The sequence below is a fragment of the Semicossyphus pulcher genome, unplaced genomic scaffold, assembly GCF_022749685.1.
Source record: "Semicossyphus pulcher isolate SPU_LCO1_2020_fin unplaced genomic scaffold, fSemPul1.0.p SCAF_28, whole genome shotgun sequence".
NCBI lineage: Eukaryota > Metazoa > Chordata > Actinopteri > Labriformes > Labridae > Semicossyphus > Semicossyphus pulcher.
Window position 1 is genome coordinate 466,303 of NW_027211702.1, and position 17,583 is coordinate 483,885.

The 17,583-nt window shown below is 37.6% G+C and overlaps 1 protein-coding gene across 2 annotated transcripts in view; it reads right to left on the reverse strand.

Moving 5' to 3' along the window:
* Positions 1–9,124: 9,124 nt before the first annotated feature.
* lpar1 (lysophosphatidic acid receptor 1) overlaps positions 9,125–17,583 on the reverse strand; it is a 33,504-nt gene continuing 25,045 nt past the window's right edge. For both annotated transcript variants that reach the window (XM_069677248.1, XM_069677249.1), the window contains exon 3: positions 9,125–9,990. In XM_069677248.1, coding sequence (XP_069533349.1) covers positions 9,668–9,990 — 323 coding nt within the window. In that variant the 3' untranslated portion in view covers positions 9,125–9,667. The remainder of the gene's footprint in view (positions 9,991–17,583) is intronic.

The following is a 17,583-nucleotide window of genomic DNA, read 5'->3' on the forward strand; positions in this document are numbered from 1 at the left end:
TATTGCCTACTTCTTCAGTTCAGGAATTGTAGTTAGGCAATGTTGCATATCCATCAGAGGTCTGCTTTGTTTATAAAGATCCCAAATGCATTTATGAACACACTTTAACCCTGACCCCAGAGCCTGAACCTTTGAAGACACTAGCCAAGCAATATAAAAATATCCATTACAGATACAGATGTACTCAAACCTTATGATTTATTCATTGCATGTTGGTTTTTCTTCTTCATGTTGAGCTGTTAAGCTGTAACAAATGGGATGTAAACAGAGTAAGAAAACGAATGGAACATTCGTTTATTCTTTATAATAATTTACATTTGCAACAAACAAACATTTGTTGTCACCTCTGATTCCACAGTGGCACACAATCACTTTAAACCATTGCTGTTGATTGTTTTTATAGACAAGTTGCTATTCCATTTTGGGGCATTATTGTTTTACTTTTTTGTTATTTCTTATTGTGTTATTGATATTTGTTTGTATTTCTGTCAGTGTTCGACACACAGAATTTGACATGAAAACATTAGAGCAGCATAAGTAAAATGTATGTGTTTTTTCTTATGTGGAATGGTCGAAGCATTTTTTGTTCTTCTTTATATAACAAATATATTAGCATTGAGTGAAAGAACATTTTTATGTTGTCAAATGGAAATTTTTCTGATGAATGCAATATTTCATTTTAATTTTTGTGTGATGTTAACTAGTTTTGCCTCACTTCTTTCTATGCCTTTCAAATAAACATAATAATTAAACACATTTGTATTTAAGACTTAGACATTAAAATGTCTTTTTTTCATCCCTTACCAGATTTTTCGTATCAAGTAAACCAAAATCAACTCTATAGAAACATTAATATATTTCGAGATATCTTTATTTCTCTGGAGGAAAGTGTTGGAAGATTAATTGACAGACACACCAACATCCCCGTCTTCAGGCCCTGCTTGCTTCTCGCCAACATCAGTCCTGTAATGTTCGGCACAAGTGGTTTTCTGCACCTCTCTGAAAATAAATGGGAGGCATCGGCCTCACATAGCTGCCTTGCCTGGTGTGGCTTAACAGTAAGTGTCGAACAGTTGTAAAATAACCAAATCCACAGACATATGCACAGCAAATGAAACGTGCCCCACAACTTCCTCAGTAATATTTAAAGGGCAGTACTTCAAACAAATAGTGGGACTGAGGTGTGACAGGAGACAGCCAAAGTTATGGACAACCACTGAGGGTGATGGAGAAAAAGCTACATATATTAATTGATTTCAATATGAACAATGTTAATTATTAGAATTGGAAAGACACACACATATCAAGAAGACTTTTTGTCTGAACGCTAAAGCTTTCTAAAGCTGTTGTCTGCCTCAAAGGCCGCTCCCACTCTGTTAATTCATGAGTCTGCTCTAACACGTTCCATAACAGCCCCCACCCAACCCTCAGACAAAAGTACACAAGTAGTTTACCATGTGGATGCTGCAGTTTAGTTTCTCTCCACAAGAGGGATCAGAGGGGTGAACTAAATGAGGAAATAACTTGTCTGGCAAACATTGTTTTGTGCATCATTTTTTATAGTGAATTTCTGTCTGCAGTACAGAGAACATTGTTTCTTTGATGTGTGTTTGCATGCATGTGTTCCAAGTATTTGAGTGGGTTTGGATAAGTCTGAGGATCTGTCTGTGTTTGCTTCCCACTATGTCTACGTGAGGATGTCTACACGTGTGTGTGTGTGTGTGTGTGTGTGTGTGTGTGTGTGTGTGTGTGTTACTGAGGGTGACCAATATAAACTGTTTAAAGTAGACCTGGCCTGGTCACCCCCTCTTCTTGATCTAAACCATGGATCAGACTGTCCCACTTCCACTTCCTCTCTGGTCTTCAATCTCCTCACACCTCCTGATTTTTCTGTCTGCACCATATTTACTGTTTCATCCTCCCTTTTTCCTTCTTTAACTTCTTCAATGATTTTGCTTTGTGACTTCTGTGGTCAAGTAGTCTTATTCTGAGGTACTTGTAACTGGAGTATTTCCATTTTCTGATACACTCTACTGCATTACAGAGGGAGATATTGTCCTTTTAACAGCACTTCATTCATTTGGAAGGTTTAGTTATTTTTTACATTAATAATTTACATGAAACTTGTACTATAACCTTATAGAATACATTATTAAACAATTCGTTTCCAACTTTTCTTGCCTGGGATTTCCTATAAGAAAACTGTCATGTTGTTGCTCCTTGTCACATTTCAGATATCTAAGAGTTGTTAGCTGTTCTACCAAACTTACATTTCCCATCTAAATGTCGTGATGTTTTCAGTTAAACCATTTTAGAGGCCCAAAGCAGTACAAATATTTTATAACGCAAGGGAGTTTGGAGAGTTGTTCTTGGTTGGCCTGCAGACGAATAAAGGCACAAAATTTGATTCATACTCCTAACTCCCTCAAACTCCTGAATGTGCTCCTGTGTGATATAAGCATCACTTGACAGGACACATTATAGGCTTGCACTTAGACTATACTCAGATCAACTAAAGGTAAAGACTCTTTACTGATAAAAAACCAAAAAAACCAAACCATTATTGGGGCTGAGAGAAAGACAGAGCGAGAGAGAGAGAGAGGCAGACAAACAGGTAGACTGAAACAACATGACATTATAGATTTTTCTGTGCCTTGGTATGGAATTGAGACATGTCCTTTGTGGATCAACACAGAAGAAGAAGAAATATCTCAAATTTATTGAAATGTAGTTGATAAATGTTTGATGCTTTTATGGAAGATTAAGTCTGAATGAAGAACAAAATTCTGGAGGAGGGAAGGAGAAACTTTTTAAGTTTCCAAAAATACAACACAAATTCATCAGAATGCAGGAAATAAATTGTGATACTGCAGATTTCCTGGGGGCACATCCAGGCCCCAGCTTAGTGTCCCCCCAGCATGGAATTTTTAATGGATGTTTACCAACATTTACTTTGCAGCTTACTCTATCTGCCTCATAAGCTTAGAAATGGACAATATTTGACTTTGCTGCCTCCAGCGATAGTTATATGAGCCACTGTGGAACACAACACTTCCTAAAGGGTATCTGGGAAAGGTAAACTCAAGTTGCATGGCTTTCCTAATAGCTTAGTGACTACATGCAAGTCACATGAGACCCCTTGTTTCCACCTTCCTCCGTCCTTCTTTCCTCAGCATCACTACTTTTTCCTCTCTTATCTGTCATTGCAGTCAGTTCCCTCTGCCTCTGTCCATGTTGTCTTTTCAATGTTTTTGTTCAAATGTAACACAAAGCCCTCTGCAGATACTGGGAAGTGACACTCACCAACGGTGAATTAACCGATTGTCCTTTTTCCAAACAAAAGGTTTATCTGAATGGACTCTCTAACCTTCCTGCCAACTTGCATTAGCAACTTCCAGTGTTTTGGACACATTTATACTGCCATGAAAAATCACTTCCTGTGTTGTTGATATTCATCTTGGGTTCATAACATCTTTGCTGCAAAGATGGATGGTAATGGAATGTGTTACATGTGTTAAAATTTAAGAATGTTCTGAGGTCAGCAATTCCTGGATGTCTTGGCATGTTAGCAGACCTGCATGTCTTGTTGACTTTTCCATGTATCATTAATATAGCTGGCAATAGGAGTGCAGATTCTGTCCATTCAAATCTTTTGTTTTTACTTTGGTGCCTCACATGGAGAGGGATATTAAGACAGAGGAGACATATTTATCAGTCAGCATGTCAACACCTAACCATGCTGGGAACCACGGAAAGTGTCTGTATTGACATTGTGACGAAGATGTGACATCCCCCTCACTCAGCGACAGCACACAGGAACTTCCTGTGTGGCTGAACTGGCTCTGATTGGCCCATTCAGGGAGCAACAGGAAGTAGGGAGACATATATCAGTCAACTAGAGGCTAGCAGTCCAAAGCTGTGGAACAATAAACACACGCATGCACGCACACACACACCCACACCCACACACAGACACACAAACACACACACAGAACATTCTTCCCTATGAAAACATTTGGTTGTTGTTGGCTGGACAGCTGCTTAATTCATGTCACACACGCCACAAAGAGGCCCACCCCATTTTACAGTAGCATTAAACATACACACATACCCCACTCGTACAGTGCAGTACTTCATGTAGTGTCTGCTTTATGTCACAGTCTACATTCTGCAATGCAAAAGGAGTACTTTTAAATTTTTAATTTTCAAGAGTCTTGTTTTTTTTCAGTTTCAGTTTTGCAATGATTCCACAGATTAATGACTTTTTTTAGTTTTTTACAAAATCATTCTGGTGTACCTGCAGTATTTGTTTTTTATACATATAGAGAGACCAAGCCCTCCCTGCATCAGCCACTGGTTCGACTCCAACTTGGCCCTTTGAAGCATGCCTACCCACTCTCTCCTCCTGATATTCCCTGTCTATCTTCACAGTCCGATCTATTGAAGAAAAAGGAATAAGAGAAGAAAAACATAACTGAAAAAACCCCAAAACAAAACTTTGTCACCTGGGGGCAGCCGCGGCTCAATGGTAGAGTCGGTTGTCTCTCAATTGGAAGGTTGGGGGTTCAATCCCTGACTGCTACAGTCATACGTTGAAGTGTCCGGGCAAGACACTGAACCCCAAATTGCTGGCATAGCCATCGGGTATAAATGGGCATAGGTCTGATTGGAGATTTGCCCTTTGGCCTTTGCCATCAGAGTGTGAATGTGAGTGTGAAAGGGTGAATGTGACATGTAGTGTTAAAGCGCTTTGAGTGCTTGGAAGATTAGAAAAGCGCTACACAAGTACAGTACATTCTACCGTTTACCATTTTACGCCTATTACGAGCAAACCAAGTCCAGACACCCCATCTCAACATAGACATATGACTTGTGCCACTCTGCAAACCGTCAAGGCTTTAAAATACATGAATATCCTAAAGATCTCAAGTTTATTAGGTCTACCATAAAAATCCTGCACGTCATGAAGCATACATTATCAGTGTGTTTGCCTGTGACCCTGTATAAGTTTGTGGACACCACAAACCAAAACACTAGTGAAAAGGAGAAACACTATCAAGGCTAAACATTTCAGATAAAGTAAAGCACTCCTAAACAGCTGTATTTGTTTCAAAAGCCAAATCTCACCTTAACAAGCACCAACACGACAATTCAGACTTTTCGTATGTTTTTATTGTTGCTGGGATATCAACACAATGACTGTGGATGGACATTCATTAACATTGGCATGTACAGTAAAGATACTCACATTGATCTGTGTCACAATTAGCTCTAACAAACTATAACTTGTACTTTTTTTTGTTTGAAGCTTGGCAAAAAATATTTAAAATCAATCACTTTGAAAGAGCAAATATCATGTCAGTTTGGATGATCAGTAATTAACTCTTCTAGTGCATATTTAATCATTGTTTACACTTTGGGATGTTTTTTGAATAAAATAATAATGTTCTAAGGTGCAGCACACCAGTTTCAACTTGTTTTGACCCAAAGTGGAACATCCAAATCATACCATGAAACCAAAATTAAAACATATAATCTATAGTCTCGAGTTTGTAACTTCAAATTTTTCAAGCCTGTGTTGAGTATTTTTACAATTAGAATCAAAATCATGCTGTCTTCTGAAAACCTTTTAAAAAAGCAAAATATCTAACACTGACATGAATCTGTTCTTCTCGGAGGGAATTGCAAAACGCCGGTGTTAGCAAAACAAACTTAAAGAGTAACTGAACACAACCTGAAAATCGTACTTTTACTGACCTCTAAACTTTTCACTTTGCTGCTGTGTAGACGTGCACTCCATCACTGCTAGGAGTGGTCACAAATTCGTAAAGGCACAGCTCTGACCACAGCCATCAGTGATGCAAAGGTGAAACAGGTTTGAAATTACCAAATAAAGAAGGCCTTAGAACACTTAATCTCAGCCTGGTTTGAAGTTACTCTTTAAGGAGGAGGACTGCAAGGCACTGCACACGTAGATATCTAGTTCTGGGTCACAAACAAGCAAATATCTGTTATAATGTCATAAGGAGGTTAGTTATTATAGTCACAATACAAAAAAGCTCATGACATAAAACCATCAACAAAATCCTACAGTACACTGGGACAAAGTATAACAGTTAAATTTACAAACAATTTCCCTTTGGTGATTAACTTGGAATTATATATTTTATATACATACATACTGTACACATAAACTTACAATGGTGTACAAAGCGTGACACACTAGTAAACAGAGACGTACAAAGACAGAAAGTTTAGTTGGTTTGCTATATTACCTGAATGAATAGTTTGTTAGAACAACAGTTAAAGTTAAATATAAAGGGTTGGGTCCAGAGCCATAGATTTGCAAAGTTTGAAACAATTAGTGGCAAGGCTGCTGCCACTCCTCTTGTGAGGCCTCTGGTGAAAGTTAACAGCAGTGAGAGTTGTACAAACTCTAAGGCAAAACTTTAATTGCTTATTTTGTATAGTTTAAAGGCACATTCAGGAGATATTAGACCACAAAGAAGAGGAAAATTTAGTCGAAACAGCTTTGGTACACTTTAGACCCGTCCAAACTCTGTAACCATTTTTGGATGATAGTACTAATGTTGCCTCATAAACATGGCATCAGTTTGGTTAACTTTGACCGGCAAAAACACCAGCGGACAGCAGCTTAAATCGCAGACAAACATCCTGATTCTTGGTTATTTTTTGGCTGTCATTCCCTCTTTGTCTTTGTATTTTGGCCAAAAACCATTCGAATGAAGGACACAGAAGGACAAAGCATTCAGCTGGCCATTTTTAATGATGCATGTCATCGCAACACCATGCTGACTTTTAGCTGGCTAGGAATCTCAAGTGAATTACAGAATTTAGGGAATGCACTTGTGGAAAAGATATGATACTATTCAAAGATGCATGGGCTTAAATGTACCTCACTTCTAATGAAGTCTGTTAAAAAGAAAAACACCCCAAAGGCTACGAGACTTTTGAGTATTATCATAACAGTGAATTGGAATATGTCATTATTGTCAGTACACCTTTAAACAAAGTTGACAAGCAAAAAAGCTCCATGATGTGGGATGGTTAACACTCCATTCACATGTTGTACATTGAAATAAAATGTCTATACACCAAAATTGTAATATGTGCCAAAGTAAAGGTTCCTTTTAAACAAGACTTTGAGGTTGGGTGTCCAAACTTTTACCTTAACTGTTAACTGTTAAAGGTAAGGCAAATTCAACTTTGCAGCTTCTCAATGATGATTCTCCGTTTCACTGTAAAGAACACAGCACAAGTTAGGAGGACTTCTGTCTGCCAAACAACTGTAAGTCAAAAGATGGCTGCCCACTCACCAGGAAATGGCTGAGATATTTTCATGACATTTTGTAATGTTCAGCTGTCAATTTCCCTGAATTAACGAGGCATAATACTCCACTGTGGAGTTTTGTTCACATGTAGCAGTGCAAATAAGGAATAGGCTCCATGGGTCATGAATGGAGAAAAAATCTGTCCTTTTATGATGCATTTGTAAATAAAGATTAATTAAAATGTGTTTTATCATTACCTAAACCATCTCATATGGTGATGGTTATGGTTAACTTAATATTTCCAATAATGCAGCACAGCAATTGATGTGTTGTTGTCATTCAGCTTCTTGTTGGGAAACATACTGGATTTTTGTCGTTACCTTGTGTCAGTGTAACCATAAAAGATGCACTTTGGATGTGAATATTTTGGGTTAATATTTATTCAAGCCGTAGCAGAAATGGAGCTAATGAGTTAAATTCACAAGTCCGGGCCAAAGGGCAACAGATTCTGAAGTATTGCATAAGTAGGGATTGGTCACACCACCATTTAGATCAGTAAAATTTGGCTAAAAATAATGTAATGCAATGAGGTAAGCAGATTTGCTTGAAAAGTAATTCTAAGTGGTGAACTCTACGGATGGTGGTCCACTACTTTGGCCTAGACTGAAAGTTGAATGAACTTCCATGAAATTTGGTTCAGACATTCATGTCCCTTTCAAGATGAATTGTAATAACTTTGGTGACCATGCTGTGACTTTTCTCGCCAGCATCAGATCAGAATATTTTGATTTGTCCTTTGTTTCATGAACAACTACAGAGATGCAAAAAAAATTCATCATGCTCACTTTGCATTTAGAGCTATTTAGCAGGTATGAGCATGCTAACTAAACCAAATATGTGAACATAGACAATTTGACCTTAAAATCAGCATTTTTGTTTTGAGCTGGTTAGCATGCTGACGCTCATAGTAGCTCATATCACAGCTGTGTGCAAGTACAGCCTCACAGATCTTCTTCATCAGCTGTAGACTCTTACATTAGTAAGTTTGTTTATTACAAAATGGTTCAACTTGAAACAAAGCGTTCTAGCTTTTCCTTTGGATCTTCCCACTGGAGGTATGTTCATAATTTAATGCCTCCACATCAGTGCCTTTAGTACTGGTCAGCCCGTGGGAAATAGAGCAGGTCAGTTTGTATTCAGCTACTGTGTAATTTGTGACAAAATGTAGTTTGTAAACTACAATTTTAAGCAGACTCTTTTGCATCAATTCAATGTTCATATTCCAGACTAAAAGAAACACTGACCCACCGTATAACCTCTCACAATGTTTTGAAGGCAGTGTATATTATGTTTTTTTTTACTTATTACTTCAGATATCCCACTTGTGCTACAAGAGGGAAATTTGAAACTTGTGAGACTTCCACCTCTGTTCCTCAGACAGCCTCATGGACACAGACTGATAAAACACTCAGAGACAGACAGCTCAGCACATTTTATGTCATGATCTGAGTTCTGTTAACGCTTCCCACATATGACCTTCACCTTGTCTCCACATAACACTGTGGCACAGAGCCTGCTCTAATACTGCAAACATCATCCTCCCCTTTTTGGTATGATCCCTGGAACAACTTGTCTCCATCTCCCAGGGGGAAATAAACACATCAGGATTTCTGCTGATCCTGGACCCTTCATATATTTAAGTTGGATGAAAGGAAGAATCTTGGGATGCATTCACAAAAGCTTTTTAGTAGAAGAGAAGATTTAGTCCCCAGAGTATTAAGGTCGTAAGGTCATTAAAAAAAAAAAGAGTAATGAATAATAAAAATGTGTCCTCAAATAGTTGTAAAGCAAACCCTAATGGTAGCGCCATGTTGTCTGTGACATGTATGATGTTATGAGAAATTTCTGATGACCGGGAATCAAGGGGGAAAAAGTTTGAAACCCAGGACTACAGGATGCAAAGTTTGAGGAGGCTTGAAAGAGGAGGATGGGTTATACTGGCATTACCTTCATTTCACAGATTACTTTAAATAGTTCATAAACATCAAAGTTTCCAACAAATAGAAAATAATACACAACTAAACAAAAATACTAACAGCCTATCGATGTCCTCGAGAACAGACCCGTCTCTTACTCTTCCTCCTAACAGCGATAAAGTCTTGTCATCTTTCATCATAGTTGCCATTTTCTCCTTCATTGTGATGTCACCACCTACTTAATCTTCATTCTCAAATTAACCCTTCACTGTCCATAGTTCATATCATGTTCGCAGTCCTTCTTGACCTTCCCTTGCTGCCATTAACCTTCTTTCAGTCACTATCTCCAAAAGGGATTAACTCTTTAAGCAGTTAATCTCTGTGGTCTCCAGCCCTCCTTTATACCACTGAGTGTTCGTTATTGTGGTGGTGATGGTGGTGCATACCTCCGCTCAGCACCGTGTGGTTGATGGACGACGCCGACCGGTCGGATCCCTCCGCCGCCGTCCCGTTGACGTTCTCTTGCCGCTGACAGCACAGGATCTGCCTGAAGGTGGCGCTCATCTCCTTGTCGCGGTAGGAGTAGATGATGGGGTTCATGGCCGAGTTGAACTCTGCGAGAAGTAGGAAGAACTTTTCATAGGTGAGGACGTTGCAGTTAGCACAGAAGACGTCAAGAAGGAGGATGACCAGGCCCGGGGTCCAGCAGATAATGAACGCACCTGAGGAGCCACAAAGCAAAGAGAGAAAATTCAATGTTGGTGCTGGGAAAATTTGAAAGACACTTGAATTATTTTATTTCTTACAATACTGAAACATCAGATTTAAATGGGAGGAAACAGTAAAGAGTCCACTAAATCATTACATGTGTATTTGTTATGATCATATTCTTGTTCTTCCTTAACCCCCAGTTAGAAAGGAAAGTGGCATGTTTGACTGGAGTTTATGGGGAGTGAATGTTGCAATCTCCTTTGTTATGTGTTAGTTATGGGCTGTTTTTGGCCATAGTTTCTCTGAGTCACAAAACAATTTCACAGATTAGTTGGATAATCTCAGAGTTCGTATAAACTGCATTCAAAGTCTTTTTTCAGGGCAAACATAAGTTCTACATGTGCATTCACATAATGTATTTCATTTTTAAATGGCCCTGAAAAATGTGTAATAAGAATATATAACAGATCTTAATAAAAAGAGGAGAATTTTCTAGGCGTAGCTTTTTTATGTGTCTTTTTCTTGTCTTTCCATAAGATTTACTAAAACTAATTAGTGATCAAGCCTATTCTATATGCTGGTTTCCCTTTCCTTTTCATGAGCCAGGTGAAACGCTAAATGGGCAGTTAGCATTCTGAATTTCACCAAATCAGTTTATTTGCTAACTTTGGACTTTCTGTAGTTTCAGTTTTGATGACTCTTGATATACCCTCAAAACTGAACTTACTTTGGGACTCATTTTGCTGACTCACACTTGAGAAACAGTGTTTTATTTGTACTTAAACCTGAGTACTGATGACTTGTTCATGATGGTGTCGTGTCTTTCCACTGTCCCCTTAAATTTCATACTAGATATTGTTGCATGAGGAGAATCTTATGTTAATGGAACATCCAGGCTCTGAATGAGGCACATATCTCCTTGTTTTTATCTCTCTACAAAATAATAATTGTCTATATAGTTATATAGAAATAAGAGGCATGGTTTTGTCCACAGGGGCTGCCAAAATCAACACAAACCTGAAGTTCCTCACAGGAGCTTTAAGAACAATTGTAGTCCACAACACAACCACTTATCAGAAGATGTAACATTTAGGTGAAGCCACTTCTCCTGGGATTTACAGTTTATTGTTTTAAGTCCAGCTTTAAACACACAAAAAATCAATCAACAACCACATCCGTCACTTAACAACCACACCATCATCAGTGTACAGAACAAAATGCCCATATCACTCCATAACGACATCTTAAAGATTTAAATGAAACATTCTGATCACAACAAAGTGCTGTTATTGTATATTATTTTGAAATAATTTGGTATATCGGGTGCATTAGGTTACAAGTTATGGCGCCCCAGAGCGAAATACATACCACTTATGGGATAAAGTGATTATAAGTATTTCATTTCCTTTAATTGGTCTAAATCCAAAATCCATTTATCTCCCATTTATTCAAACCACTGCATTATGTTGTTTATCACATCACTTCCTGTTTTTTGAGTCTCTTAAAACATGAAGGATTCATTAGGAAACAACTGAGTGAACTGGAAACATTATTCATGGGAAAGTTGGATATATGTCATTGGTTCAACTTCTAGCGGCAACATTACGGAAATCGTATGAATAGCTGAGAAGGGCCGGTAAAACTTAAAGAATGTAAAAAAAAATTATTCAATTTCATTTTTTATTATCTGATGGGAAGAGAAAAAAAACAACTAAAGACGTTCATCGCAAGTGGTACGTATATATTTAAGAACTGTTGAGTTTTTAAAGACAGTGTCACTTTTAAGGCTCCATAAACCGGGATGAGTATGAAAAGGTTTTCAACTTTCAAAATAAAAGCCAAATGTTGTAGGAACAAAAATAGTCTGAAACGGAAAAAATAAAAACAATTGAACTAACATACAATTTTACAAACAAACCCTACAGACTTTTTGTCATTGCCTTCCAAACACAACATCCATGCTTTTTCTTATCTTGGGCATATATAGCATTTGTCAGGGCTTTCCTTATGTTAACATAACATATTTTTGTACCCATACCTCAAGTATTCCATCATCATATTGTGAACCTTCTCACCTCATTAGGGTGAGTATGATGCATCATCTTTTCTCTGACTAGATGAATTGTATTAGAACATGGGAGGGGGGGGTCACTGGCTCATTAGTCATGAATGCCAAGTTCAAGTGTTGTTAATTGATTCAACAGATGCTATCTGTCACAACTATAAGAGAGCTACAGGACATTACACTCTTGAGACTGTAAAACAAAAAGTCTTGAGAGAGAGAGTCTATTGACAGGCAGGCCTGTTATCTGTTAGTGTTTTGCAGGCAGCAGCTGCAGCGAAGGCTTGACCTCACTTCCCAGCTATGCAGGCATACTCTCCAGAGCTAGATACATTTCTCAAACAGTCTGAAGACCAGCAGAGAAACTATCTGAACTATTTGTCTCTCAGTGAAACATCTTACTCCGAACAGGAACTCGGAGGCATTAAGAATTTCAGTCACAAAAACAAGAAAATACGTATGATTGAACAGACCAAAGTTATGATAGTAGTACGTGACCATGTTTCCTGTCTTTCACAACACTGTCTCATTTTGTGTTAGATTTAATGGAACCACATTAAAGTGACAGCATTGACTTTAACCACATCCTGTATTCTTGTCAGAATAGAGCAAAAACAAAATTATCTGTAACCAAACTTCTCTTTCTTTTTTCTTTTTCATATAACCTTCTGCTTTTATGACATTGACCCTGCAAAGTGTAAAGTATGTTCATTTACAGGATGTTGTTCCTTTCCCCCAGAGAGAGGAAGAAAACAGTCTTTGTGTGAAGCTATGACCTGATAGCTTTATCCATTAGATTCTTTCATTTCCTCTCTGAAGTCAGGGGTATATGGTTCCTTGTGTTGCACCCTTCATCTCTAAATTGCCTTTTCACATTGCTCAAAAAAATGGTTACTTTTACCAGGGCCACATGGGGCAGCTTTATCGCCTCACAAGGTTCAGAGAGGGTAAAGCTGCCTGTTTAGGGAGAAACATATAGGCTTTTTGGTGGACCTAAGAGAACCATTTTGCCTTGTCACTACTTGAAAATGAGTGAGACATGAAGGGAAAAGAGACCAGGGAGATGGAAAGTCAGTGGAGGAAAGTAAATAAACACGGCTCTGACAGAGGCCTGGTAAATCTGGAAAACTACTTTGACACTTTCCAGGTCTTGATAGAGTCAGGAAATACACAGAAGCAAGAGGGATGGGTGTAGTTTTGTCATACTTGTAGCGACAGTTTTCTATGTGACATCATGTGACACAGTGATTTGACCTTGTTGACAGCCATGTTGCGCCACAATACTGGAAACTATTTCAGCCATTCAAAACTCCCAGAAGCACTTAACAAAAATTAATCTAAGGACGTACTGGAGGGAGAATGACTGTAAGTGGAAATGTTAACAAGCAAGCTTTGCATCAAAACCTTCACTGAGACCTCAGGGAGACGGGGTTAAATCAAGGAAGATACATGAAGGGTTGAAGCACATTTTCTGTTCCTGTAAAGTTTGAAGAGCAATGTGTATGGAGTCATTTTTGTGCCAGGACAACAAATTATATAAAATCTCATTTAAGTATATAATTTTGAAGCAAAAAACACATTTTTATCATTTGATGTCTGCAAAAACCACATTATTTATCCATAATCATAAATCATTAAATATCCCATAATCATATTCCGACTCCAATTTGTTTTTATTTTTGATATAAAAAGTATATATTTTGGCTGTGCATACCCTGAATTTCACTGTGAAAGTCAAAATTGGGACTTTTTGAGATTTTGACTTCCTGGGAGTTTTTTTTCACCATCGTTCCTAACCTTCATCTCTTTTCTTCTTCTCCTGTCGGAAATGAGCTTCCATATGAGAAAGAAGTGAGGGCTATGGGAACAAAAGTAAGGAAATAATAGGGACCAGACGACGGCAATGAACTCCACACTCCCACAAACACACACACAGATGAGCGTAGACACAGATAAACACTCACATGTGCAGACACAATCACACGCAAATGCTCACTTATATAATTATACAGGCACAAAGACAGATGGAGGAGCACTCAAACACAATGTGAAAACATTTAGACGGTGTTGAGAAAGCACTTAGAAAAACTGCCAATTCTATCCCAGCATGCTTTGCCTAATCAACATTATAATCATTATTAACCAGAAACAGATTCACTTAAAGCATCGAGAGGTCTTTTTTCTTCGTACATCATTAGTGGAATTTGAGCAGTGATTTGGGGGTCTTTTAATGTATCTGAATACAAAATCCTCCTTTAAATTAAGCAATGTGGATCTCTTTCCTAATCTGACTAAATGTTTGTAGGAAAGGCTTTGCTCTAATGGCGGATGTGTCATGTTACTTCCAGAGAGAAGACATTGTTTTTCATTATCCTGACACACACTCTGCAGCCGCTTGTTCTATTGCACTAACAAGCAGTGCCTTTCAGAATTACATAAATATGAGGCTGAATGGCTTAAAGGATCCGCTGTTGGTTTTGCAAGTGTAGCTTTTAATATGGTATTACATGTTTTTTTGATTTCCTGCTTTTTATGCTGCCATCCATCTCTGGTCCTTTGGCTATGCTTAAAAAAAAGTTTAGAAAAACTGGCAGAGATTTCTAACATACTCAAGAAATGTCATAAACACAAGTTATCTGACAAAGTGAAAGTTATATTAGTGGTTAAAATTACACCAGCATCTCTATTTGATTAGTTAAAGATGTTCTGGCTTCTGATATTTGAGAGTGAGATGCTGATAAATGTTTTTTTTATTATAGATATGATGTTAATTACTTTATTATTTCCACTGTAATAAAGGATTAAGATAGGATTTGGGAGTTGGGTAAGGGAAGGGTGATTTCAATACACCACATTGTTAACAGTTTAGAAAATAGAAAGTAGTTTCAATGAAAAAAACATTAACGTTTTTTTCTGTGGAAAGCTATGTTAACAACTAAGTGATTACAAGTGCTGTATCATAATGGGAGTAAAGGAGGATGTCAGGAAACAAAATGTCTACTAGGAAAGAGGTCAAGGAATAGATGAACAAAACACTCACACAATTAGAAATAGTTGTTTGTTTCCTGTGTCAAACAGACAGTCAACATTTTTCTTAAACCATGACACAGTATAAAGCATAATGACCATCGTTCCTTAACCAAGTGTTTATCAAAGTAATTCTGATCATGAAGCTCTCCTGACCACGTAAAAAGCAGTCATAAGTACCCAAACCACAATGTTTCCCAAACTTCACAAAGGACTGGTTTTAAACTAAGCCATCATCTTTCCTTAAACCTAGCTAAACCATAACCATAGCACATTCACATCATCAAACAAACAGTCTCCTTCAAAACCTATCTAGTGTGCATGGACAAATGTTGATTTTGTCATCCAATTTGGAGGAATTTTTGGGCAAACTACACCTTGGACCTTAACCAATCAGAGCTTGCTATTTTAATGACATACATCATACAGTATGTAATCAAGAGGGAGTCGACAGCCATGAGACATTTTATGAGATGTTTGCAAGGCATCTAAGATACTGCATAAGTTGTGCACCATGACAAACTAAGCAAGAAAAACAGGAAATTACTGCACTGAATGCTTATTTTACCCCCAACTCCCCATGGCTGATAAAAGCCTCAATTTAAGAGTCCAAGTCACACACTTGGTAGACCCAACCGACCGCCCAAGCTCCTCCCGAGCATGTTTTTCCCTGCTATGATAATGTTATGCTATTTTAATCTTTGCAACTGTCAAAAACAGAGGTTTCAAAATGATCTGAACATTGAATTTCCCCTCGGGGATAAATAAAGTATCAGTTCTTCTTCTTCTTCTTCACATTATTTTCCCACGCATACAAAAAATATTTTATGTAATTTATAATGTAATTACTTAAATGGGCAATTAACCCCTTTAAAAAGCCACTGTCCGTCAAAGCTGGTGGTCTCTGTAATCGATAGAAGCAATAATGTTTAAAATTGGCACCAAAAAATTAAATAAAATAAAATAAAATTGGCACCATAGCTGTGGAGAAAGTTGTACAAACAGCTTGTGGTTTCGCCCATTCTACATTCCTACAATATGTTGCAACATACTTTACTTACAGAGCTTCAGATCTCCATATCTTAGATTGCACTGCCTTATTATTATTTCTCTTTGTCTTTGTGCCAGATTACATTTTAACAAATGTGCAATTCTTTCTGGCCTTACAAATATTAAACACAATATTACATTTCTGCTCTTGTTCCCTTTCTGCCAATTAATCTCTATTTTGCATCTCTGTCTTTTCTCTTAATTGCTCCCTGTCATTTCCCTTCCTTTATTTTTCTATCTGACTTCAATTCTCTTCTTTTCTTCATGTCTTGTCACTTTCCCCCTTTCATCTCTTCCCCTCCTTTTCTCCTTTTCTGTCTTTTCTGCAATCCCTCTTTAGTATACTCTTCTGCTGCTGATGAAAATTGACAGAAACTATTATATACATTTGTGAAATGATCTAAAGACTTCCCATTTGTCCGCAGAGGGATTTCTTTTTCCTCTCCCCTCGTCCATACACTATTACTTCCACAAGCACAAACAGGAGATTAGATAAGAGTTCACATTTAGTAGCTGAGTGTATACAGTTATTGATAAAGAGGCTTGTGGTGTACACAGTGATCTAATGGTTAGAGAAACATGCTTTTGACTGTAAGTATAGAGAGGTCTTTGGAATGGCAATAATGAAGGTTTTCTACTCTGCCAGAATGTCATGTATCTACAGAGTAACAGTGACTTATTCACTTCCAGGTGCTGAGATTTCTATAATCAAACCTTACTAAAAACAATGCACACTGCTTCTATTATGTCCACATTTAAATCAAACCCAGATTGTTAACCACAGCCGTGCCACCACTCTCAGATTTAAAGCTTTACATTGGTCCTGTTTTGTAAAAATTGTCTGTTTAGTTAAATTTTTTCTTCTATTTGCTGTTTGACCAGATTATGTTACTCTGCTTCAGGCTATGAACGCAGATGTTTTCCATTTAAATTTGATTCTGTAATTCTTCTCGAGAATGCACTGGAAACACTTACCCAGTCATGCACTGCTATGACAAAAAACATTTAAAACCATTTTTTTATAATGGGGCGACACAGTGGTTCAGTGGTTAACACTGCCGCCTCACAGCAAGAAGATTCCTGGTTCAAGTCTTCTAGCCAGCAGGGGCCTTTCTGTGTGGGGTTTGCATGTTCTCTCCATGCATGCTATGTTCTCCGGCTTCCTCCCACAGTCCAGAGACTGCTAGTGAATACAATAACAACAATTACAAAAACAACATAATAAAAAACTCTAAAAAACATAAAAAAATCTGCAGAGTTTTAAACTATATCAGATATATCAGCCATTATGTATTATCATATATTGTCATATATATTATAATATCATCTTCAAGTCTTGTGAGTGGGGAAATCTGTATTATGGCGTGAGTGTGTTAAAGCAACTTTTGACCTTTTTTTTAATCAAATTAAATTTTCAATCAATCAATCAAATTTTATTTGTATAGCGCCAAATCATAACCAGGGT